This window comes from Carcharodon carcharias, chromosome 11 (assembly GCF_017639515.1).
Source record: "Carcharodon carcharias isolate sCarCar2 chromosome 11, sCarCar2.pri, whole genome shotgun sequence".
Classification (NCBI taxonomy): Eukaryota; Metazoa; Chordata; class Chondrichthyes; order Lamniformes; family Lamnidae; genus Carcharodon; species Carcharodon carcharias.
The window spans coordinates 13,709,705-13,734,062 of NC_054477.1; the positions used below are offsets into that span (position 1 = coordinate 13,709,705).

The 24,358-nt window shown below is 43.8% G+C and overlaps 1 protein-coding gene across 6 annotated transcripts in view; it reads right to left on the minus strand.

Annotated features, from left to right (window-relative positions):
- Nucleotides 1-6,871: 6,871 nt before the first annotated feature.
- Nucleotides 6,872-24,358, minus strand: part of pak1 (p21 protein (Cdc42/Rac)-activated kinase 1) — a 195,676-nt gene continuing 178,189 nt past the window's right edge. For all 6 annotated transcript variants that reach the window (XM_041199706.1, XM_041199709.1, XM_041199710.1 and 3 more), the window contains 4 exons: nucleotides 23,096-23,195; nucleotides 12,698-12,894; nucleotides 11,016-11,153; nucleotides 6,872-8,004 (listed from right to left, as the gene is read on the minus strand). In XM_041199706.1, the coding sequence (XP_041055640.1) occupies nucleotides 7,918-8,004; nucleotides 11,016-11,153; nucleotides 12,698-12,894; nucleotides 23,096-23,195 (522 nt within the window). In that variant the 3' untranslated portion in view covers nucleotides 6,872-7,917. The remainder of the gene's footprint in view (nucleotides 8,005-11,015; nucleotides 11,154-12,697; nucleotides 12,895-23,095; nucleotides 23,196-24,358) is intronic.

Below are 24,358 nucleotides of genomic sequence, written 5' to 3' on the forward strand. Positions count from 1 at the left end.
GTCGCTGGTCAAAGGAGAGTGAAAAGAAAGATTTACATTTATTTTGCCTTTCTTGACCCCAGGATGTTCCAAAGAGCTTTACAGCCAATTTTTGAAACGTAGTTCACAGTTTTCATATAGGGAAATGTGGCAGCCAATTTACACCTAGCAAGTTCCCACAAACTGCAATGAAGCCATCACCAGACAACACAAAATCAAAATACAGTGGATGCTGGAAATAAAATGAAAACAGAAAATTCTGGAAATACTTAGCAGGTATCTCTCTCTGTGGCGAGAGAGACAGAGTTACTGTCTCAGGTCAGTAAGCTGTCATTAGAACTGGGGAAAGTTAGAAATGTAAACAAAAAGTGCTAGAAATACTCAGCAGGTCAGACAGCATCTGCAGAGAGAGAAACAGAGTTAACATTTCGAGTCAAATATGTCTCTCAGAATTGGAAAGAAGAGCAGGACTTCTTCAGGGTGGGCATTCCGGGAAGAGAAGTGAATTAAATACTAAAATAAGAGAAAAATACTGCGGATGCTGGAACAGTCCTGAAGAGGAGTCATAATTGACTTGAAATGTTAACTGTTTGTCTCTCCACAGGTACTGCCAGAACTACTGAGTATTTCCAGCATTTTCTGATTTCATTTCAAATTGCCAGCATCCACAGTATTTTCTTTCTATTAAAGTTAGAAAGGTAATAGGTTTTGAGCAACTGAAAGGGGAGTGCGTGAGAAAAAGAACAAAGGGGAAGGTCTGTGATAGGGTGGCAGTCAGGCAAGTTAAAATTGCAATAGGTTTCATGGTGCAAGATCAAAGGGAGTTACCGCGGTAATAATAACAGGAAGTGCTGGAAAAAACTCAGCAGGTCCAGCAGCATTTGTGGAGAGACAAACAGAGTTAACGTCCAAAGAGTCATGCTCAACTTGAAACATCCCCCTCCACAGATGCTGTCAGGCCAGCTGAATTTTTCCAGCACCTTTGTTTTTATTTCAGATCTCTAGCGTCCGCTATATTTTGCTTTTAGTAACCACAGTAACTCAGTTACCATTAACTACTTACTTTTGTTTTGATTACTAATGACTAAATAATCTGTTTTGGTGATGTTGATTGAGGGAGAAATATTGACAAAGGACACCAGGGAGAATTCCTTTGAAATTGTGCTGTGAGACGCTTATGTGCACCCGAGGAGGCAGATGGGGCCTCAGTTTCGCATCTCACCAAAAGGTGGCACCTCTGACAGTGCAGCAGTCCCTCTATCCCGCACTGGAGTGTTAGCCAGGATTTTGTGCTGAAGTCTCAGAAGGTTGTGGGTTCGAGTCCCACTCCAGAATCAGAGGTAAAAGTGCTAACCATTGAGCCACAACTGTTACATCAGAGAATATCATTAATAATTAGCCCCTCACCAATTACATATCAATTTAGTTATTGTACACTCCTGATGGTAAAAGCCTAAAGTGAAACTGTGCCATTTAGATCAGGAGGCCTCCATCCCCAGTCATAGAGAATTAGCTGCATCAGGTCAATCATAAACCTTGATTCATCAGTGTCTTTGGGAGAAAACAACGGTGCAGGTCATTTTCAACTCCTTTGCTCACAGAGTATCGCCCAGCCCTTTACAGAAATGTATTTTATTGTTTATTTCATATATGATAAAATTTATATTCCATTCCCCTTGCACTAAACCAAAAGTAGGAAAGTTTTATTACAATGGCATAGGGCTTTGGTGGGACCACATCTAGAGTACTGTGGACAGTTTTGGTCTCCTTACTTAAGAAAGGATATAATTGCATTTGAAGCAGTACAGAGAAGGTTCATTCAACTGATTCCTGGGATGAAGGACTTATCTTATAAGGAAAGGTTGGACAATTTGGGTCTGTATCCATGGGAGTTTAGAAGAATTAGAGATGATCTTTTTGAAATAAATAAGACTCTAAAGGGACTTGACAGGATGCATGCTGAAAGGATGTTTCCCCTTGTGGGAAAGACTAGAATGAGGGGACTCAGTTTAAAAATAAGATGTCTCCCATTTAAGATGGAGATGAGGAGAATCTTTTCTCTCAGAGGGCCTTTGGTCTGTGAAATTCTGTTCCAGAGAATAGTGGAGGCAGGGTCATTGATTATATTCAAGACTGAGTTAAATAGATTCTTGACTGATGGGGGAGTCAAAGGGTAGGGGGGTGGGGGGAGCGTAGACAGGAAAGTAGAGTTGAATCCACAATCAACTCAGTCATAATCATACCAAATGGCAGAGCAGGCTCAAGGGACCAAATGGCCTACTCCTAATTCTTATGTTTGTATGATTCATCCAATATTGTTCCATTGATTTCATTGGGATCAAAATCAAGTGGGTTCTACATCAGGGAGGCAATCTGCACTGTCAGGTTACTGCTCAGGAAGAGTACTTCCCTAGTGAGGAGTACTCCCCAACTGAGGGGAGTATTGTGGAAAATTAACCCACTGCGATGATACAGAGTCAATGACTAGATGTGTTACCAACGTCATTGTTGAACAGTTTGACTTAGAGGTCATTGACATCAAAAAAGCTGCAGGGAGAAATATTGGACAAGGACATGAGGGAGAAATCCCTGCTCCCTGTGAGAATATAGCCTGCCAGATTTACCAGAATGGTTACAGGGATAAGGGATTTCATCTACATGGGTGGTTGGAGGTGCTTGGATTGTTCTTCTTGGAGCAAAAGTGATTGAGGAAAGATTTGATAGATGTGTACAAGGTGATGATAAATTTGGATAAGATAGACAAATAAAAGCTGTTCCCATTAGCTGACAGTGCAAAGACCAGGAACACGGATTTAAGATTTTTGACAAGAGATGCATTGAGGTTGAGAGAAAGAATTGTTTAATGATGAGTGGTAATGACCTTGAACTCTCTGCCTATGACAGTGGTTCAAGCAGAAATGATCAATGATTTCAAAAGGAAGTTGGGTGAGAAATAAACTTGCAGGACTTTGGGGATAGAACAGAGGAATGGGACTGACTGGATTGCTCCACAGGGAGGCTGCATGAACTCGACTGGCCAAATGGCCACCTTTTATGCCACGATGATGCTATGACTTCAGGTGTGTCTCAGTTCATAAGGTAAATTCAGGTAAAGTAGGCTTTTTGGCCTATTTGATGTCATCCTTTCAGAATAACAACTAGAGTTATCATCCCTCCAGCATTATTCTGTGGGCTCTAGGAACTGAAGATAAATCTTTTGACACTGTTGCAAAACTACCCAGGAGAAAAGAAAATCATTGGGAATTAATGTTTTCTTTGAACAGTTTCATTTATTAGCTGTAAGAATATGGTCAGATGGTAAAAAAGGGTCAGTTTCACTAACAGTTAATATTAATCCAGTTGGGTAACAGGAAAGAGTCTGTTCCCTTTCCAATTATCCACAAGAATACAATGTCCCTACAGGATGTACAAATGGTGGGAGTGGGATACAGGGAGTTGCGGGGTGATATAAGGCAGGAGGTCATGTGATCAAACCTCCAGGTAGACACCCAACCAGAGTTGGCAACCCTGATAACAACATGAACAGGCAGAAGGGGCTCTGGGTAGCCATCTCACCTGAAGGATAGGGCCTCTGACACTGAAGCGACACCTCAGAACAGCACCTGGATTTTATTTTATTCTTTCACAGGATGTGGACTTCGCTGGCTAGGCCAGCATTTATTGCTCATCCCCAATTGTCCTTGAGAAAGTGGTGGTGAGCCACTTTCTTGAACTGGTGCAGGGCAACTAAGGGTGTAGGCACACCCACAGTGCTATTAGGGAGAGAAGGATCTTGTGCTCAATCTTTGGTGTGAGACACCAACTCATAACCAGAACTCAGTGTCCCACTAAATGAGCCAGGCTGCCATGGAATGCTGGATATTTTTCCCTCGTATTTACAGGCAAACACGATCAGAAGAGCTTCAGAAAAATCAGACAGACAAAAGACTTGTTGCTGCCCAACTCTGTGGGAGAAGAAAAAGCATCAATTTGTATGAGAAAAGCTGAATACGTCATGCACAATTTCTTTGGTTGAGAATCATGAAAAGCTCACACTGCTATGACTAATATTTGAAGAGTAGTCATTAACTAAGCCCTTGGAGACCAAGGCAACAGATTCACATGGCAGCATTCAGCTAACGAAATGGAAAATGTTCAATTTTATTCAGACACAGAGAGGCATGCAATATTCTAGAATTTTGTGTTCTGGGATGTTCAATGTGCTTTTTAAATCCTGTAACTTCATGCAGCAGAACCCATCTCTTCACACCCAGTCCCCACACCGTCTCCCCCAATTATTGCTTCCTGATAGTTGTTGCATTGTCAATAAAAGCTTTTACTAATGCCTTCATAGCATTAATCTGCTGCCCCACCTCTACTCATGACACATAGTTCCACGTAACTTAATTAACTTTTACTGCCCTCTGAAGTGGCCGAGCAAGTCGTTCTATTGTAAAGCAATCACTGCAAATGGCAGAAAGAGTAGTGATTGAAGGAGAAGGTTCACCAGCATGGTCTCAAGGCAACTAAGGATGGACAGTTTCATGCAACCTGCTGTTCCATTATTAAAGCATGTTAATATTCTGCGATAGAGCACCCCTGTAGAATCACAAGAGAAAAGCATTTCTCCAACTTTTAGTTCTTACATGACTTTCCCTAGGATTTTCCGAATCTCAGCAAAGACCACAACTAAAGGGCTGGCTATAATGTAGCTGCGGGGTAAAGCTTATGCTAATCTTCAAGACTGTAACCTATCACATCAGCATTACATTTTTCCATTGCTTACATCAAGCCATTCTGTGGTTCCCTCTTCAATTATATCACCTATCCTTGTTTCTGCTTTAGATCAATCATTCTTGGGATGTGGGTGTTACTGCTTGGCATGTGTTACCCATTCCTAGGCTGTCCCATTGTTGCTAATGAGTGAGAAACTGCTGGAAATACTCAGGCATGTCAGGCAGCATCTGTGCAGAGAGAAGCAGGATTAATTTTTCAGGTCAATGACTTCATCAGAACGCAGACCTTGTTCTTGGAAAGCTGCAGTCTGTCCATTGAAGATATTCTTGCAAAGTTGCTTGGTAGTAAATTCAATAATTTTTGACCCAGCACCCACGAAGAAATGGCCAATATATCTCCATGGCAGCAATAGTGCGTGGCTTGGAGGTGAACCTGGAGGTGATGGTGCATCCGCTGCAGCAAACCTTCAAAGTACTCCTCGAGCTGTGAATTTAGCTCCACTACACGTTTGAGCTCTAATGCTGTCATACTTACCATACCAATGTATTACACTGAAACACGGATCCAGGGAAGAGGTTACCTTATCAACTTTGCGTGATTTTCAATTCCTGATATTGAGAAAACAGTGCCATGATACTGGAAAAACAAAGCTTTGCAAAGTGATGTGACAAAGCCTTGAACACTGACTTTCAACCAACCTTCTAATCCCAACCATGTCAACTAATGGAGAACTGTAACAAAGCCTCATACATTGAGGGAGAGTCTCATAACCCCTGTGACCCAGTGTCAATCAAACTCAGCATGATGAGATGACAGTCATAGAATCTTACAGTCCACAAAGGGGCCATTCAGTCCACCATGTCTGTGTTGGCTCATTAAAAGGGCTATCCAATTACCCCATTCCCCATGAGCCCTTCAATATTTTTCTCTTGTGGTTACTCAATTTCCTTTTGAAAATCATCATTGAATCTGCTTCCACAACACTTTCAAGGTAGTGCAATCACACCATTACTCACTCCACTAAAAACAAATATAATTTCACCCCTCTCCTCTGTAAATGACCAGCGGTGGTGTGTTTCTAATAGGCACGAGGCCAAAGCACAAAAGCAGCAATGAGGTGGCCAAAATTTGCCACCAAAAAAGCCTTTTGAATGGCGCTATTCATGTGTGAATCATCCAGACATTTGTGGTGATGAAGAGATATCTTGTGAATTGCAGATTGCTACGATTTTCTGGACAATTTGTGCCACCCCTTCACTAGCCTTGTGAAATCAGCAGCTTGCCCTCAACCTCCCGTGAGTTTCATGAAGTTGCTACACTTGCATATTCATTGTCAATTAAACTCACTGCAGAAAGATCCAGATCAGTCATGATCTCACTGAATTGACGGAACAGGGTCAAAGAGCTACATGACCTACTCCTGTCCCTGTGTTCCCCTGTGAACACAAAGTAACTGCTGTAGCTCACGACTCATATAGGTAAATCTAGCATCCCATCCAAAGGATCCTCTCCAGGATCCAGCATTCTCTCCAGTATTGCAACAGGAGTGCCAGCCCAGATTACACCCTCAAGATCCAGTTTGGGGCTTGAACCCATGACAGTTCATTTTGGAGCCAACTGAAATTACGCAGAATACAATTAGCTCGCGGGACACGAGTTTACTGGATTGATGAGGCTCGAAGGCTGCTGATGGTCACTATTTACCCCAGGTTAAGTCAGAACCTCTAGGAGAGCAGAGTCAGAAAATTAAACATTAATCTGCAACATTAAGCCGATTATCACAATCACTAAGAATTTACATCCTAGTTCAGACACAGTGTGCTTAAAAAGGAAAGTGAATGGTAGAAGGAGTAAAGGATGCAAGCTATAAGCTTTACAGCCTTTTCCATTTATTACTTGTCACATTTTTATTTTAACTATGACTGGGGCAGGTGTATCACAATCCCAGAATAGAAAAGACAGTTCCTCAATCAGTCAGTGACTTTCAGTATTGCTGTTCCTTCATGATGAATCGATGAAATAAAAATCCAAGCGCCTGTAGATCTCGATCTTCGAAAATCTCCTGCAACAATTGTGAGGATGTGTCAATCCTCAATGATACCAATTATTTTGTCCACTCCACTCTTCACATAGAGACAGAAAAACGATTTCAGAATTATTATAACACACCCTTTTTTATTTCATTTTCCCCCCCAGGAATTAAAATTCCATAGTTTTGTACACTATAGACATTTTCAAAATTTAGCAGCATGAAAGTCGCTCAAGGCAGATGTATGGCACCACTTTTCTTAGGTTGTAGTGTTCAGAAAACTGGTACAAACAAATATCTCATGGGTAAGGGGAGGGACACACAAAAAAAAACTACATGCCAGGCTGCACTGGGTGCATTAAAACTGATATTACTACAGTCTCAATCACTACTCCATGTACATAATCAATAAACAGCCTGTCAGTACATTCTCAGTGATTTTAGAACAGCCTTGAACCAAAGGCCAAGACAGCAGGCGGACAGCAAGATGATCAATATATCAATCGAGGTGATCAATGCCAAAAGAGAGGGAGAAGGAGAGAAGCAAAACTAATTTAAGGACATGGGAGGGGGAGGAAGAAAGAAAATTGAAAGCACTTTGCTGTCGACACAAGTCGAGAGATCATGCTTTGAAACATACAAAAAACCCAGCAGCTAGCACCTCTTATTTGTTGGGTGCGAGCCAACAGTTTATTGTTCAGATGGAGACAGTAATTCACGGGCTTCTCCCCCTGCCACAACCAGTAACCCCTACCCATTAGCCAACACTACAATTTGAAATTCCACAAGGTACTAACCATAATGCACTATTATCCAGTACTTTAAAGAAGTCATTAGACCCATTTCAGATGAGAGAGGGATTTCACCCAAATGTGTTAATTGATGCAGTACCATGTACAGCAGAAATACAGCCTGGTAGTGCTCCCTCTCTCTCTGTTTGCTCTCTGCCCGCCCGCCCACTCACCCCCATGCTCTTTCCTGTAATTTGGCTATGAAAGAGTTGAAGCTGGAGGAGCTCCGAGTCAGGAATGGTCATGATGGTTCAGGAATGTTTGAATTGTGGAGTTCAGGAATGGTATCGTCGCGGGGAGCAGGCCACTCTGGCACAGAAATTGAGATGGGTATGGGGGGGATGGGGGTGGGAAGGGGGGTGGGTTTGGCTCCCCATGGCATTAACGATTGTTCTTGGCTGCATCCTTTGCGGCAATGATTAGCGGAGTCAGACTGGACAGCGGCTTCGCCAGCTTCAGGAATTGGTGCTGTCGAAAGAAGAGAATAAAGAAGGGGGAGGGGGGGGGCGAAAAATTAATCAAATGCGATTCTTTTCCTAAAGCACAATGCACTAATAACATGCAGGTCAGTACAAATAGAAGAGGTTTCCCCGGTACATTTCTCCGTTTGCATACACTCTTGTTCAATCCCTCACTCAACTCCAAGAGGTCGTGGCTCAGTTGTAACACTCTTGCTTCTGAATCTGAAAGTTGTGCGTTTAAGTCCCACTCTAGCGACTTCAGCACAAAATCTAGGCTGACACTTCCAATGCAGTACTGAGGGAGTGCTGCACAGCCGGAGGTACCATCTTTTAGATGAGATATTAAACCGAGGCCCTGTCTGTTCTCTCTGGCAGGAATAAGATTCCATGGCACTATTCAAGGAACAGCATGGGAGTTCTCACCATTGCCCTGGCTAATATTTATTGTTTCCTCATCTCTTTTTTGTGGGAGCTTGATGTGTGCAAATTCCTACATCACAACTGTGACTACACTACAAAAGTAATTACCCAGCTGTAAAGCGGGTGGGATCATGAAAGGTACTGCATTGATGCACGTCTGTCTTTCATGCCTAGTTCTAATATTAAGGCTGTGCACACGTGTCTTGCCACTGCAGTAAACAGCTCTTCCATATCTATCTGATCAAATCTTTTTTCCACTTTAAATACCTCAATTAGATCACTCCTCAACTTTCTAAACAGGATCCAAGTTTATGCAGCCTGTCCTCATAATGTAACCCTTTAAGACGTGGTATTATTCTTCGGGGACAGAATTACAGAATTGTTACAGTGTAGGAGGTTGCCATTCAGCCCATCATGTCTGCATCAGCTCTCTGAGCATTTTAACTTAGTGCCAATCTCTTGCCTTTTCCCCGTAACCCTGCATTGTTTCTATTTAAATAATCATCCAATGCCCTCTTGAATGCCTCAAATAAACTTGCCTCCACCATACTTCCAGGCAGTGCATTCCAAACCAGAACTACTCGCTGTGTGAAAAAGATTTTTCTCACTTTGCATTTGCTTCTCTTGCAAAACACTTTAAAACTGTGCCCTCTGGTTCTCGATCCGTTTACAAGCGGGAACAGTTTCCCCCTATCTACTCCGCCCAGTCCCCTCATGATTTTGAACCTCTATCAAGTCTCCTCTTAGCCTTCTCCTCTCCAAGGAAAATAGTCCCAACTTCTCCAATCTTTCCTCATAACTGAAGTGTCTCATCCCTGAAGCCATTCTCATATACCTCTTCTGCACTCTCCAATGCATTCACATCCTTCCTGTGGTGTGGCGCCTAGAACAACACTCCAGCTGAGGTCTAACCATTGTCTTATATAAGTTCATCATAACCTCCAGCTCTTGTACTCTATGCCCCTATTAATGAAGTCTAGAATACTGTATGCTTTAGAAGCTGCTCTCTCTACCTGTCCTGCCACCTTTAATGACTATGTACCTATACACCTGGTCTCGCTGCTCCTGCACACCCTTTAGAATAGTATCCTTTATTTTATACTGTCTCTCCATGTTCTTTGTACCAAGAGAGGAAGAGGTAACAGGAAGAGGAAGATAATCACACCACCCAAGGCAGAGCTAATTTTATGGTAACTGATCATAATGTAACATTAGCTCTTTTTCTCTCCACAGATGCTGCCTGACCTTCTCAGCATTTCCAGCATTTCCAGCTTTTACTTCAGAGTTCCAGCATCTGCCATATTTTGCTTCTGCATAAAGGTATACCACCTGAACAGCCTTACACTGCTTAAACTAACCTGAAACGATGAACGAATGGTCTCCGTTGATAGTGAAACCTCGTGTATTGCACAATGGAGCACCAATCAAATGATTCATACCTTCAGGATTTTTCAAAGCTTTATGGCCAATTAATCAATGTTTACGGGTAGTCGCTGTTATCAGGGAGGCAGCCAATTTTCACAGCAGCAAAGACCCACAAACAACCCATAAAAACAATGACCAGGCAACTTGTTTTACTGGTGTTGGTTGCAGATAAATATTGGCCAGGGGACCAAGAAGAGCCTCCCTGCTTTTTTTGAATAGTGCCAAGAGATCTTTTACGTCCACTTCATTTAATGACTCATCTGAAAGATGACACTCTGACAGTACAGCACTTCCTCAGCACTGCGCTAGAACATCAACCTTTATTAGGCACTGAGGTCTGAAGTGGGGCTTGAAACTTCAAACTCAGAGGTGAGTGTTACCAAGTGAGACAATCTAACATTGCAAGAACTTGTCAAGAGTATTACCACAATGAGTTTGACGACATTAATATCAACAAGGGCTGCTCTGCAAAAATGATCTCACAAAATCACCAGCTGCACAGACAGGTGATTTTGCTCTTACTCTATCATAGATGCTTACAGCACATGATTCTGCTGACTCCAAAGCACTAGCTAATTCATCGCAGTCTCCTGCTAGTTCCCCATACAAATTTTCCTCTAAATGTGTACCCAATTCTCTTTTGAAAATTACTGTGGAATTCACTTTTGCCACCCTTTCCGATAGCACATTCCAGGTCACAACTCACCCTGTAAAGAAATTCCCCCTCATCTCCCCTCTGGTTCTTTTGCCATTTACCTTAAATTTGGATCCTCTGGTTATGGACCCACCTTGCCAGTGGAAACAGTTTCGCCTTTATAAAAAACCTTCATAATTTTGGGCACCTGTACTTGTGGTGCTGTGGGTAGAGTCCCTGTCTCTGAGCCAGAAGCTCTGGGTTCGAGTCCGACCCCAGAACTTGATGGCCAAGGAAGGTGTGTTCATAACCCGGCCAAACAAGTGGATAAATCCTTCCATCACACACCAATGGCAGGTGGTAAGAGTGGGAGAGATTCCTGGTCAGCCATGTGGTGGAAAGAAAGTTGGAGCCTCTACCATCGCTATCCATAGCTCCAGACTACAATATGCATGTAAAAGTGCATGTTGCCACAGCAACCTGGACTCCCTGAATGTTCTGTAACACATCACCATCACTGACATGACAACCCAACTCACCTGAAGCAGCTCCTTGGAGGAGCCTCTCTTCTCAACATCCATCTCCAGGCAGCGATTCAGGAAATCCCTGAATACAGGCGAGAGCCTTTCGGGATTCTGCAGCTCTGGAGTCCCGTTTGTTGCTATCAGATACAATGCCTAGTGAAGCGAAGTGGCCAAAAAAAAAATATACAGTTAATACATGACGTCTACAGAAAACAAAAGCTCAATTGAGTTTGTGAAATTTTATTAGTTAATTTTCAGTCCTTCATGGAGCTGTCGCTGTGAATTTCCTTTTCTATTCATGTAATTCTAAAATTTCTGAGACATGACCTTGAATGTGTTTGGATGCTACACTTATTAGCGACACACAATTAAGCTATTGTACAAACTGGTTTGGATAAAGTGTAAGTGCTGAAAAATCTGATTTTTAAATTTTTTTTTTGTGCTGAATTGTTGACGAATCATGTCTCAATTTGCAACCTTACCCAATCCCAGAAGAAACTAAGGAGCAGGGCTGGGAGGTGGTGGTTAAAATGAAGCAGAGAGCTTAGCTGCTTACTTCTCACTACGGTCTGACTGTTGCAATTTTAGACTCCAGGCAACAAGAACACCCTTTCCAAAATGGTGGGGCCACAAGTTGAGCTCTGACGACACCGCTGTGGATACAGCCGGAGGTTTCCTGCCACCTAAATTCAGGCTCAATTCCTGCTAGGCCCAGGCGGGAGTCTGAGCCTCAATATATAAAGTGAGGCCCAGGAGTCAAAAGCTCTTCGGGCCATGGCATGGAAGTCTGTTGCTTGTCTCGTCGCCCCCCTTACAGAGAACAATCCCACCTCCCCCTAGTTAGAACAAAGGCCACAGTATTCAATTAACATTTAGAGAGAAAGACAGGTTTAATATGTCCCCATCTTTAAGGCACTGACTGAGCTGCTGCACATTTCCAATATTTTCCTGTTTGGATAAGGCACCTTGCCACGTCTGATAACTAGTATAACAGGGAAACAAAATGCAAGGAAACCATTAATACTCTTTAGGACTGGTGATTTATGCTCACTCATTTTCACTGCTCCAGGGTCATTTTCCATGCAGGTGTCCTAATCTCCTCAGATAGCAAATCTCATTTCATGGTGGGATGTGAGGGAGGGGTGGTGGGAGTGGAGAGATTTGCAGCTGTTGCCCAGGAATGATCACTTACTTTACGAAGGAACAACCGGGGGGAGTATGAAGGGAGATTCTCTGATTTAGAGGGTGCGGGGGGCGGGGTGGGAACTGGTGCCACTCAAAGCCATTCTGGTACCATATCCAGCAGCACGGCAGATATAGTAGAGGCCTGGGAGCAGGGCATTTGCTCCTTTTTCATCTAAGACATCCCCCAAGAAATGTTGGAAAATTTATGAGTGTAAAGGTGATCTCCTTGCCCAAATTAACAATCACTACCTAAATAGCTGGAGCCCTCCCCTTATCAAAGACACCACGATAAATTCCAGTCAAGGCTTGCCATAGCTTCATCTCTAAGCAAGGGCTGTTCCACTAAAAGCAACTGATAGGTGGGAAATGAATGCACGGAGACCTGCCTATGCACCAGCCTCAGATATGCCATGAAGATACTAGTCCAGTTAGGTGTCCCAGCTATTGTACAGTAAGATTTCTGTATTCAGTTAATGTTTTTAATCAATTAAATCAAGGAAAGAGAATCTTACCCGTAGAGGGTTCTCATTTAGGTAGGGAGGCTCTCCCTCAATCATTTCAATTGCCATGATTCCCAGTGACCAAATGTCTACCTTGGGACCATATGCTTTTCGTGTGACCACTTCAGGGGCCATCCAGTATGGTGTCCCCACCATTGTGCTTCGTTTACTCTGTTCTGGTGTAATCTGAGCACAGAAGCCGAAGTCAGCTGGGGGGAAAGAAAATAAGAGAGAGAGAGATTGGTATCACGTTATTCACTACCAAGATCACTGGCATAACACACATACGAAATGATGGGCAGGTAAAGACGAGCTAGTCCATCAAGCCTGCTGCATTCTCAATGGCTGAAGCATCTTGACTAGACATCTCCTACAACCCCCATACCTATTTAATCTCCAGGGAGGGGCAACCACTCCTAGCATCACCACCCACCACCCCCCCCACCACCCCATGCCCATGAGAAAAACACATGTCCAATAAGGCAAAAGATAATCTGAAAACCAAACCTGTCCAGAAGATCACATGGGCCAAGTGTTATCAATGAAAACACTTGACCCTCTGTACGATGCCATCTCTGGCCCAGTCACAACCCACAGCTCTCTTTTTAAGGTGTACAGAGTCAGCACCCACCGCCAGAAATTAGCTTATTAGTTAAACAGCAGCAATGTGTCACACTGAGAGTTGTGGGAATGGGAGGGCATGAGTTTTGATGAACTCATAATATTCTCACCTCATGTACAAGAAGGTATTATGCAGATGCTAGGAAGCAAATTTTCAAGGGAAGCTGCTAACAATGAAAGCATCGTAAGTAACAGCATTTGATTTATGGGTGGTCAGTAAACAAATACAGTCTCGTTGTTACAGAGATGCTGCTTTCACTGGCCCAGGGTCCTGAGCTAGGAGCATAGTCTCAGGATAAGGAATGGCCGTAGACTGAGATGAAGTGAAATTTCTTCATTCAGAAGATGTTGAGTTTTGGAATTCTATCTCAGAAGGCTGTGGAAGTTCAGCTGTAGAGTATGTTCAAGGCTGAGATCGAAAGAGTTTTGGACTCTATAGGAATCAAGGGATTGAAGGATCAGACAGGAAAGTGGAATTGAAGTTGAGGATCAACAAAAATCTTATTATACGGTGGAACAGGCTTGACGATCTATATGGTTTCCTGCTCCTATCCAATTGTTATGAGGATGTGGATCCTGCAGGTATGGGAATTTAACAGAGCAGAGAGAAGAAAATGGAAACGTGCAAACCGACAGGAAACTGGGCTCTCATCATCTGAACTGCAAAATGGCGGCCTCAGCTCTTCCAGGTAGCATTTGCTAACTTACAAATCAGCCTGGAGGATCCGGGATCCAACAAAACAAATGCCCGATATTGCAGGCAAATCTCTCCATAGTGCCAAAGACAGATCAATGGAGGAACTCTTTCAGGATGCTGGCCCGCTGTATCAAGAATCAGGAGCCCGCACAGGTGAGTCACAACTATCCCAGATGCAATGGAGCCAATTCTTTTTCCCTTGTTCAAGCTCTAACTTGATTCCTAAGTAACAGAGTCCAAGACTTAAAACAAAACAACTGAAACTTATTCAGGCATATTAGCCTCAGTAAAGGTCCTTTATGACCTTTGTTTTACTTTCTCTCCTCAGCCTAGACTCATCCTATCTCTGTAACCTCCTCCAGCCCTACAATCCTCTCAGAACTCTGTATTCCTCCAATTCTGGCCTCTTGTGTATCCCCAAATTTCTGTGCCCTACCGTTGCTGGCCACGCCATTAACTACAAAACAAAAACAGAATTACCTGGAAAAACTCAGCAGGTCTGGCAGCATCGACGGAGAAGAGTTGACGTTTCGAGTCCTCATGACCCTTCGACAGAACTTGAGTTTGAGTCCAAGAAAGAGTTGAAATATAAGCTGGTTTAAGGTGTGTGTGTGGGGGGCGGAGAGATAGAGAGAGAGAGGTGGGGGTGTGGTTGTAGGGACAAACAAGCAGTGATAGAAGCAGATCATCAAAAGATGTCAACGACAATAGTACAATAGAACACATAGGTGTTAAAGTTAAAGTTGGTGATATTATCTAAACGAATGTGCTAATTAAGAATGGATGGTAGGGCACTCAAGGTATAGCTCTAGTGGGGGTTTTTTTTTATATATAATGGAAATAGGTGGGAAAAGAAAAATCTTTATAATTTATTGGAAAAAAAAGGAAGGGGGAAACAGAAAGGGGGTGGGGATGGGGGAGGGAGCTCACGACCTAAAGTTGTTGAATTCAATATTCAGTCCGGAAGGCTGTAAAATCCCTAGTCGGAAGATGAGGTGTTGTTCCTCCAGTTTACGTTGGGCTTCACTGGAACAATGCAGCAAGCCAAGGACAGACATGTGGGCAAGAGAGCAGGGTGGAGTGTTGAAATGGCAAGCGACAGGGAGGTTTGGGTCATTCTTGCGGACAGACCGCAGGTGTTCTGCAAAGCGGTCGCCCAGTTTACGTTTGGTCTCTCCAATGTAGAGGAGACCACATTGGGAGCAACGAATGCAATAGACTAAGTTGGGGGAAATGCAAGTGAAATGCTGCTTCACTTGAAAGGAGTGTTTGGGTCCTTGGACGGTGAGGAGAGAGGAAGTGAAGGGGCAGGTGTTGCATCTTTTGCGTGGGCATGGGGTGGTGCCATAGGAGGGGGTTGAGGAGTAGGGGGTGATGGAGGAGTGGACCAGGGTGTCCCGGAGGGAGCGATCCCTACGGAATGCCGATAAGGGGGGTGAAGGGAAGATGTGTTTCCCTTCACCCCCCTTATCGGCATTCCGTAGGGATCGCTCCCTCCGGGACACCCTGGTCCACTCCTCCATCACCCCCTACTCCTCAACCCCCTCCTATGGCACCACCCCATGCCCACGCAAAAGATGCAACACCTGCCCCTTCACTTCCTCTCTCCTCACCGTCCAAGGACCCAAACACTCCTTTCAAGTGAAGCAGCATTTCACTTGCATTTCCCCCAACTTAGTCTACTGCATTCGTTGCTCCCAATGTGGTCTCCTCTACATTGGAGAGACCAAACGTAAACTGGGTGACCGCTTTGCAGAACACCTGCGGTCTGTCCGCAAGAATGACCCAAACCTCCCTGTCGCTTGCCATTTCAACACTCCACCCTGCTCTCTTGCCCACATGTCTGTCCTTGGCTTGCTGCATTGTTCCAGTGAACCCCAACGTAAACTGGAGGAACAACACCTCATCTTCCGACTAGGGACTTTACAGCCTTCCGGACTGAATATTGAATTCAACAACTTTAGGTCATGAGCTCCCTCCCCCATTCCCACCCCCTTTCTGTTTCCCCCTTCCTTTTTTTTCCAATAAATTATAAAGATTTTCCTTTTCCCACCTATTTCCATTATATATATAAAAAAAAACTCCACTAGAGCTATACCTTGAGTGCCCTACCATCCATTCTTAATTAGCACATTCGTTTAGATAATATCACCAACTTTAACTTTAACACCTATGTGTTCTATTGTACTATTGTCGTTGACATCTTTTGATGATCTGCTTCTATCACTGCTTGTTTGTCCCTACAACCACACCCCCACCTCTCTCTCTCTCTATCTCTCCGCCCCCCCCACACACACCTTAAACCAGCTTATATTTCAACTCTTTCTTGGACTCAAACTCAAGTTCTGTCGAAGGGTCATGAGGACTCGAAACGTCAACTCTTCTCCGTCGATGCTGCCAGACCTGCTGAGTTTTTCCAGGTAATTCTGTTTTTGTTTTGGATTTCCAGCATCCACAGTTTTTTTGTTTTTAACGCCATTAACTACCTTGGTTATAAGCTCTGAACATCCCTCCCTAAACTGCTGTGCTTCTCCTTCCACCTTTAGGGCACTCCTTAAAACTTTTTTCTTTGACCAAGCATTTGGCCACCTGTCCCAACACCTTTTTGTGGTTCAGTGTCAATTTTTGCCCGATAAAGCTCCTGTGAACTGCTTTGGGTGGTTTCACATTGGTCTAAAGGTTTTTTTTTACAAATGCAACTTGTTTTAAAATTGGAGCTCATTTTATATTGGGTTCCATAGGGTAATAAAGTCATCAGTTGCGGCAGATGCTGATAGTCCTAGGGTAGACTAATTGGAGTCACTAATTTAAAAAATATATAAGCAGGATATCCCTGCCAGCCCACCTTGGTGAAACTGGCAGGTTTACTCTGCTTGAGGAACTGCATGCCGGGAACATGTATCACCGATGCCCACTGATTGAAATATATAAACAGCTTTAAATGGGGGTCTCGATGTCATACTTCATACTATGGAATTGACATGGAATTGTTGTTTAATGTAAAACCAGTTTTTTGGCCTGATGCTGGAGCACAAATTCAGCAGAGGCAAAGAAATGGCACGGAAATATTTGAAAGATACGTCCATTTTGTAAAATGGTGGTGATGTGTGGGTAGTGCCTTCTACATGAGCCTTCTCCCACCTTACTTCATCTGACCCATCAACGTATCCTTATGTACACACCTAGCTTTACCTTAAGTGCATCTAAACTATTTGCCTCAACTACTCCAAGCGATAGCAAGTTCCCCATTCTAACCACTCTCTGGTTACTTCCTCCTGGATTCTTTATTGGATATTTTAGTGACTGTCTTATATTCATGGCTCCTAGTTTTGGTCTTGCCCACAAGTGGAAACCTTCAGGGAAAGAATATAGTCAGGAGAGCTCCATGATCTTTTTTGTGCAAAAGGCACTTAGGACAAAGGAAGATGCCTGATAGATGAAACCATAACAGACAAAACATCAACAATGTACCTGCCACAGAATCTGTAGGTTGTCAAGTCTGGCACATGGCACATTGCTAACTGGATTTGTTCCAACATGAACAGATGCTTAGGGTGAAATCCTGAAAACCAGGCTTGTTTTTCTGTCATCTACCTTTTTCTTCAAGAAAAATCAAGGCTTTGGAACATATGTGCGAAACATGATTGCCATCAAGAATAAACATTACTTTAGAGTTTAAAAAAAAAAGACACAGGCCCATTTTAAACAGTTTCTCCCTCTTCCGAGTGATATGTCATGAATAAGCAGGAGAGGGGCCTTCCTCTAGCTGGTCCTTTTTTTTCAAAAATTCAGTCCCAGGATATGGGCACCTTCGGCAAGGCCAGAATTTATTGACCATCCCTAGTTTTCCCTCAAGAATTTGGCGTTTCTATTGAGTGGCCTTCCAGGCCACAGAGGACAGTTGAGATTCAACTGCATTGGTCCTAAGGGTTGATTATTCTTTTCCGCTCCGTTATCCTTACAACAGCAACTTCACTACCTTAAAAGCTGTCTCTCTGTAGTAAGCAGATTTATTATGAGTGCGCACACGCGGGAGAGTTAAAATGGGACACCCCCGGGATCCCTGATGATCTGTCAGCACATACAGCCTGCATCACTGTGTAACTGTAATCCCAAATCTCACCCCACTCTCAGTCACCAGTTTCTCATTTTACAGTGCAATTATGGTCAATATTGCCCTGAAATATTCATGTCATATTTCTCTTCAATTTTTCTTTCTATAATTTACCCAAGACTTAAATCAATAGACATTTTTAAACTGGCCAATGGTATCAAAGGATATGGATCAAAAGTAAATCGATGGAGGTTGAAGTGTACATCTTGTATGATCCAACTGAATGATTCTGGATCAGGCTGGAGGAACTGATTGGCCTACTCTCACTCCCATGCTTCCTCTCTGCATCGTCACGGTGTTGAAATCCAGACTCAATGCAGCACCTCCTAATCCAGGCCATTCTTTATTGGAATCTCAAAACTGCGGGAAGTCACCTATTCCTCCTGTAATCTAGGTGTTTTTAAAACCCTAGCTTGCTGTCACATTAACTATAGCACCTTAACAGGAGCCTGCTATCACAAGGAGTATTTGAGGAGTCTAGCATAGATAAATTTACAAAGAAGCTAGATAAACACGGGGGTGGGGGGGAAAGGAAATATGTTGGTAGGATTGACGAAGAAAGGTGAGAGGGCACCACGTGGGGGATAAACACCGGCATAAACTAGCTGAGTTTAATGACCTGTTTCTGTCCTGTAAATACTGTGTAATTGAAAATTGATTTGCCTCATTCCATCTCACAATTTTCCATCTTGTTGGTGTCCTGTATGGGCAACCTCTGACAGTGCATCTATCTTACTAAAATAAAATGTGCCTCAGAAAATGTATCCATGTTAAAACAGTGATGAGTTAGTTAAAAGTATGGGTCATGCTTCTCATCTGTCTGTCCGTTTCCTCTAATTCTGAGCTATGATATGAAATACTAAGGCAGGCCCTTCACTTGCTGCCAATGATTTATATACATGCTGAAACAAGCACTAAAAATAAAAGAAAATAAAGCGAGAGGCACTTCCTCCCAAAATAGGTGGAAATTTATGGCCCGTCTCAGACACTCAATAGATCATTTGTTACATTTATACATCATGTCTTATTTTTAAAGCTGAATATTATTAACACTCCTAATCCCAGCCAGAATGCAGATAATTGGTTAATTCCCATGTCAATCATACTTGTAGGCCGCATTGTAGTAAATTACTGGAACTGATTTTATGCATACAATTTGAGGCACGTCACCATCCTCCACTCACTATTATATTGGGATTCACTCAGCAAAGTTTCTGTCACAAGTCCATTTGCTGTATTTTGTAGCGGCTGCTTAAATAGACTCTGTAGACTGCTGTCGTGCACTGTTTATATAGACCCTGTTTGCTGCTAAATAGACTCTGCCAGAAGTCTCATCTTGCCTCTAACTTACTGGCTGGCATAGTTATGTCAATATTCACCCTGTATTTTTAAATATATTAAGTATTTTAAAATGGGCTAATAATGCAATTCAAAAAGCTAGTACGTTAATATTCCACAGCACTAATGTGCTTAGTTTACCTGATCAGGTGGCCATAATGAGAATTAGAGGTTTTGCATTTAATTGACACTTTTTTGTACATCTTATTTGGTGTCAGCATACGTTCAGTGCATTGAAGAATACATTGATGGGGCTAGATGGAGAAGGGTGGGAGGAGGCTGGTGGGGAGCATAAAAGCCAGCATGGACCCGCTGGGCTGAATGGCCAGTTTCTGTGCTGTAAATACGGTGTATTCCTGTATAGTTACCCAATCACCTGTCAAGGGTTGTGCAACTTTGGAACTCTCTGCCTCAGAAGGTGGTGGAGGCGGGGTCATTGAATATTTTTAAGGCAGAGGTAGACAGATTCTTGTTAGACAAGGGAATCAAAGGTTATCGGGGTTAGATGGGAATGTGGAAATCAAAACACAAGAAGATCAGCCATGATCTTATTGAATGGCGAGCAGGCTCGAGGGGCTGAATGGTCTACTCCTGTTCCTATTTCTTATGTTTTTATATAAGGAATATTCTGTAAATCAAGTAGCATTGGATATCCACAAACATTTCCCAACCGGAACTAAAAAGCCCCAATCAGTGAAGACTGCCTTAGAATAACCTTCAGGCTTACAGGCTTTTAAATGCAATATTTGCTTCCCAGTTGAGGATCTGGCTGGGGCAGTAATTTAGCATAATAATTCCCCCCAGTATGCCTGGGATGACAGGAGGGCAAAAGTAAAAATCCACAGTTTTCCCTCCTGCTACCTGCTATCCACTGCTGGAGATTGCATGTGAATGTCAGAGGGGAGGGGGACAGGGTAGCAGTTCCAAGAAGAAACGTGCATTTACAATTCACAATGTCTGAGAGTGCTTTACAACCGAGATTGAATGTGTAGAGTGGATCCTTTCATCCACTCCTGGGTTTGATTATGTAACACTGTCAATCTCTCAACATAATCTGGATACAATCCAAGGCTGGAGCAGGCCTGAATCTTCCAATAAACGGAGGGGCAAATGACTCAACTTAAGCCACTGTTGCACCTCGGGAACCTGAGAAAGTCTCGATTCTCACCCGCCTCCCCAACAACACTCAGCATCCTCACTCTCCACAGCGACAGCGCTCAGCCCACCACCCCTGCCTCTCAGCAGTGCTCATCGCACTTGCTTGCCAATATTTACCCCACCCTCTGGCATTGCTCCACCCCCTACCCGACCCAACAGTGTTCACCCATTCACTCCACTCTCCCGACAGTGCTGCCCACCACTGCCTCACCACCCCCACCCACACAAACATACATACGGCAAGTGCTCGTGACCCCACCACAACCCACACGACAATGCTCATGTTGTTGCATGTCTGGCTCCTGTTCGACCAATGTCGGGAGAGTCAGCATTGTCAGGAAGGGGGACTGAGCATGGTTCAGAGTGGGGAGGGAGAGGGTGGTTAGCATTGCCGGGATGATGAGGGGGCTGAGCACAGTCAGGGGATGAGCATTGTCGGGGAATTGGCGGGGAGTCTGGTCCGGGTTGAGGGGATAGGGGGAGCTTTGTCAGGGGGTGAGCAATGTCAGGGGGCCAGGGGAGAATCCAGGGGGAGGGGTTGAACAACGTTGGGCGGAGGGGAACATTGTTGGGTGGGGATGAGGGGGCTGAGCACCATCAGTGGGTGAGGGGAAAGGGTTAACATTGTCAGGTGGAGGTTGTGCAGTGTTGGGGGTGACAGGTCTATTTTAAAACAGTGTTAGCCAATGAACTGAAGACAGACCTTAAGGGGCGTGGGGACAAAAGGGGGCATAGCTTCGCTGGAATTACACTCACTACTTGGCTTCCCGATTCTCCTCATCGCTGGGTCCCTGCTGGAGCCAAGATTGGAAGGGGCAAAGGCTCCTGCATAACATGGTAAGTGGGCAGTTTAAAGCAAAGTTAGAGGTGGGTGGACCTCCTCCACTGCTGACCAGAAGATCTGGGATAATGTGTATGTGCACCGAACGTTTTATAACTGGAATGGTAAAAGCGCCATCTGGTGTCACAAATGCAGACAGCAGAGTGTGTAAAAACAAATTTGTTTAGTGCATGCTTCTGAGCGCTGACTGGTACTGGTTCTAAATTCACCTGATAGCGCACAGGCCTTCCACATGGCTGCTGTGTACAACACTGGATCATTGAAGCTGAATCCATTCTGAAGCATTGAGCAACAGAGAAGTCTGCAAGTTCACTGCCCATCCTTGGAAATGGAGGGGGCAAGCTAAAAGTCTGCAGAAAAACTTACTGAACCGGACCACAAAGTCTTCACAAACAAGAGTGTTTATGGATACTTGTAATTTAGAAGATATTCTTAACTCATGTGTGCATTTCTGGCATCCCTAGCTTCCCTTGGGCAGTGGTGGACCTCCTTGAACCTCTGCAGTTCATGTGATGAAGATACCTCCACAATACTGGTAGCAGTTTTAATGTGTTTGAGTGGATTCCTAGGTCACTAAGAAAGCAGAGTTACCCAACTTGGTGTGGGATCATGCAGGGATGGTAGGTTTTCTTCCACAAAAGGGTATTAGTAAACCAGTTGGATTTTTATTTACAATTCGATAGCTTCATGGTCACTTCTACTGATGGCAGCGTTTTACAAACAAAATCAAATTCTTAAATTACTTTGGATGGACTCGAAATTGCATTCTCTAGATTAGCAGCCTGGACCACTGGATTACTAGTCCAGTAAGATAACCACTGTGCTAAAATGCAGGAAATTAATGTTTCTCTGGGAGAAGGGAGAATTCTGAAGACTCACTCACCATGTAGTTCACCTTACTGAGAATTAGTAGGATCTAACTTCTGTACCATTGTCATTCAGTAGGGCAGCCACATGCAACACAGAGGGAGGCATGGACTCTGCAAAGTGCGATCTTGGGCGGTGTCAGGCTGCCAATCTGGGAAGACAAGACACACCACAGAATGTGGAGGCAAATGCCAAACTTCTTATACCACATTCCTGGTGAAAACATTATCCCTCCTCCCTAAGGCAACCCACTGTAGCCTGTGTGTAACACATAAGGACATAAAAAAATAGGAACAGAAGCCAGCCATGTGACCCCTCAAGACTGCTCTGCCATTCAATAAGACCATGGCTGATATTCTACACTTCTACTTCACTTTCCTGCCCTGTTCTAGTATCCCTTGATTGCCTGGATGCCCAAAAATCTATCAATCTCTGCCTTGAATGTACTTAACAACTAAGAACCATAGCCTTCTCAGGGTAGAGAACTGCAAAGATTTCTCCTCATCTCAGTCCTAAATGACCGATGCCTTATCCTGAGACTATGACCCCCCTAGTTCTAGACTCGCCAGCCAGGGGTGAAACAGACTCTCAGCATCTATCCTGGCATCCTTTAAGAATATTAACAGACCCAAGCATTGAATAAATTCTGCCTTGAAACCACAAACTGATCTCTGGGCCTCTGTTCACAATGAGACATTTAAAATATTACAATGGAGCCAAAATACCACTGCAGATGAGTGGCCTGGGTTTAGTTTTGCGAGTTTAAGTACATACTTAGCTTGACTGAGCCATCCATTCCCAGCAGAATATTGTCACTCTTTATGTCCCTGTGAATGACCTGGTTTGAATGTAGGAACTCCAGTGCTTGTAAACACTAGAAAAAAACAAGGAGAGAAAACACTGAAAAGAACAAGCACAGCAAAAATCCCAACAAGACCCACGCTGTTAGGCATGCACTATGTAGGAGATGGGTACCTCTGCATCAGGGAGTGGGTAAGCAAGGGAGTTAAACATTGTTGTGCCACACAGTTAAAGGTCCATGCCCATGGTGTTAGCCATAGCTCAGTTGCTAACATTCTCGTCTCTGGGTCAGAGGGTTGTGAGGGTTCAAGTCCAACTTCAAGAACTTGAGCACAAAGCTTGGGCTGATACCCCAGTGCAGTACTGAGGGAATGCTGCATTATTGGAGGTGCTGTCTTTTCGATTGGGGTGGGGGGGGTTAAATAGAGGTTCATCTACCCTCTCAGACAGACACAAAGGATCCCACATTGCACTATTTTGAAGAAGAAAAGGAGACTTCTCCTTGGTGGCCTGGCCAATATTTATTCCTCAGCCGACGTCACTAAAAACCGATTTTCGAGTTATTTTCTTACTGCTGATTGTGGGAGCTTGCTGTGTGCATTCTGGCTGCCTTATATCCTACATTATAACAGCAGCTACATTCAAAAAGTACTTCACTGGTTGTGAAGCACTTTGGAATACCTGGAGGTTGTTAAAAGTGTTATATAAATACCTCTTCTTCCCCCAATTTTATTATAGCCCTGACTTCAGAGTTGGTCTCACTCTCTGTTTCCTGAGGCTAAGCATTTAAAGATCTTACCCTGTGCCACCGGATACCTGGAACCCCATTTCTGCCCCTGATGCAGGCACGCCCAGCCCTTCAACCCATTGCACTACCAGCACAGCCCTCAGCCCATAAGGTATCAGCTGGCATGGATCCACCCACATGATATCAAGGGGAAGATTCCAGAGTAAATTCTGAACTCTCAAATTCTCCGTATGCAGAGTTGGTCCAAAGCATTGCTGGCGGACTCTATGTGCCCCATAGGCCAAAAGGAGCAAGGTGAGAAGTAGCATTCTTGAATTTTGCAATACAAACTAAGATATTATAGATGTAGTTAAATCTGCTTCCTTAATTCGTCCCCGAGTGACTAATTCCATCAGCTTCTCTAATTGTAGATAAACAAAACACATTTCAGAGTAACTCAGTTTCCAGATAAGGAAAAGGGTTGATGGAGCAGTGAGGGGCAAAGATTG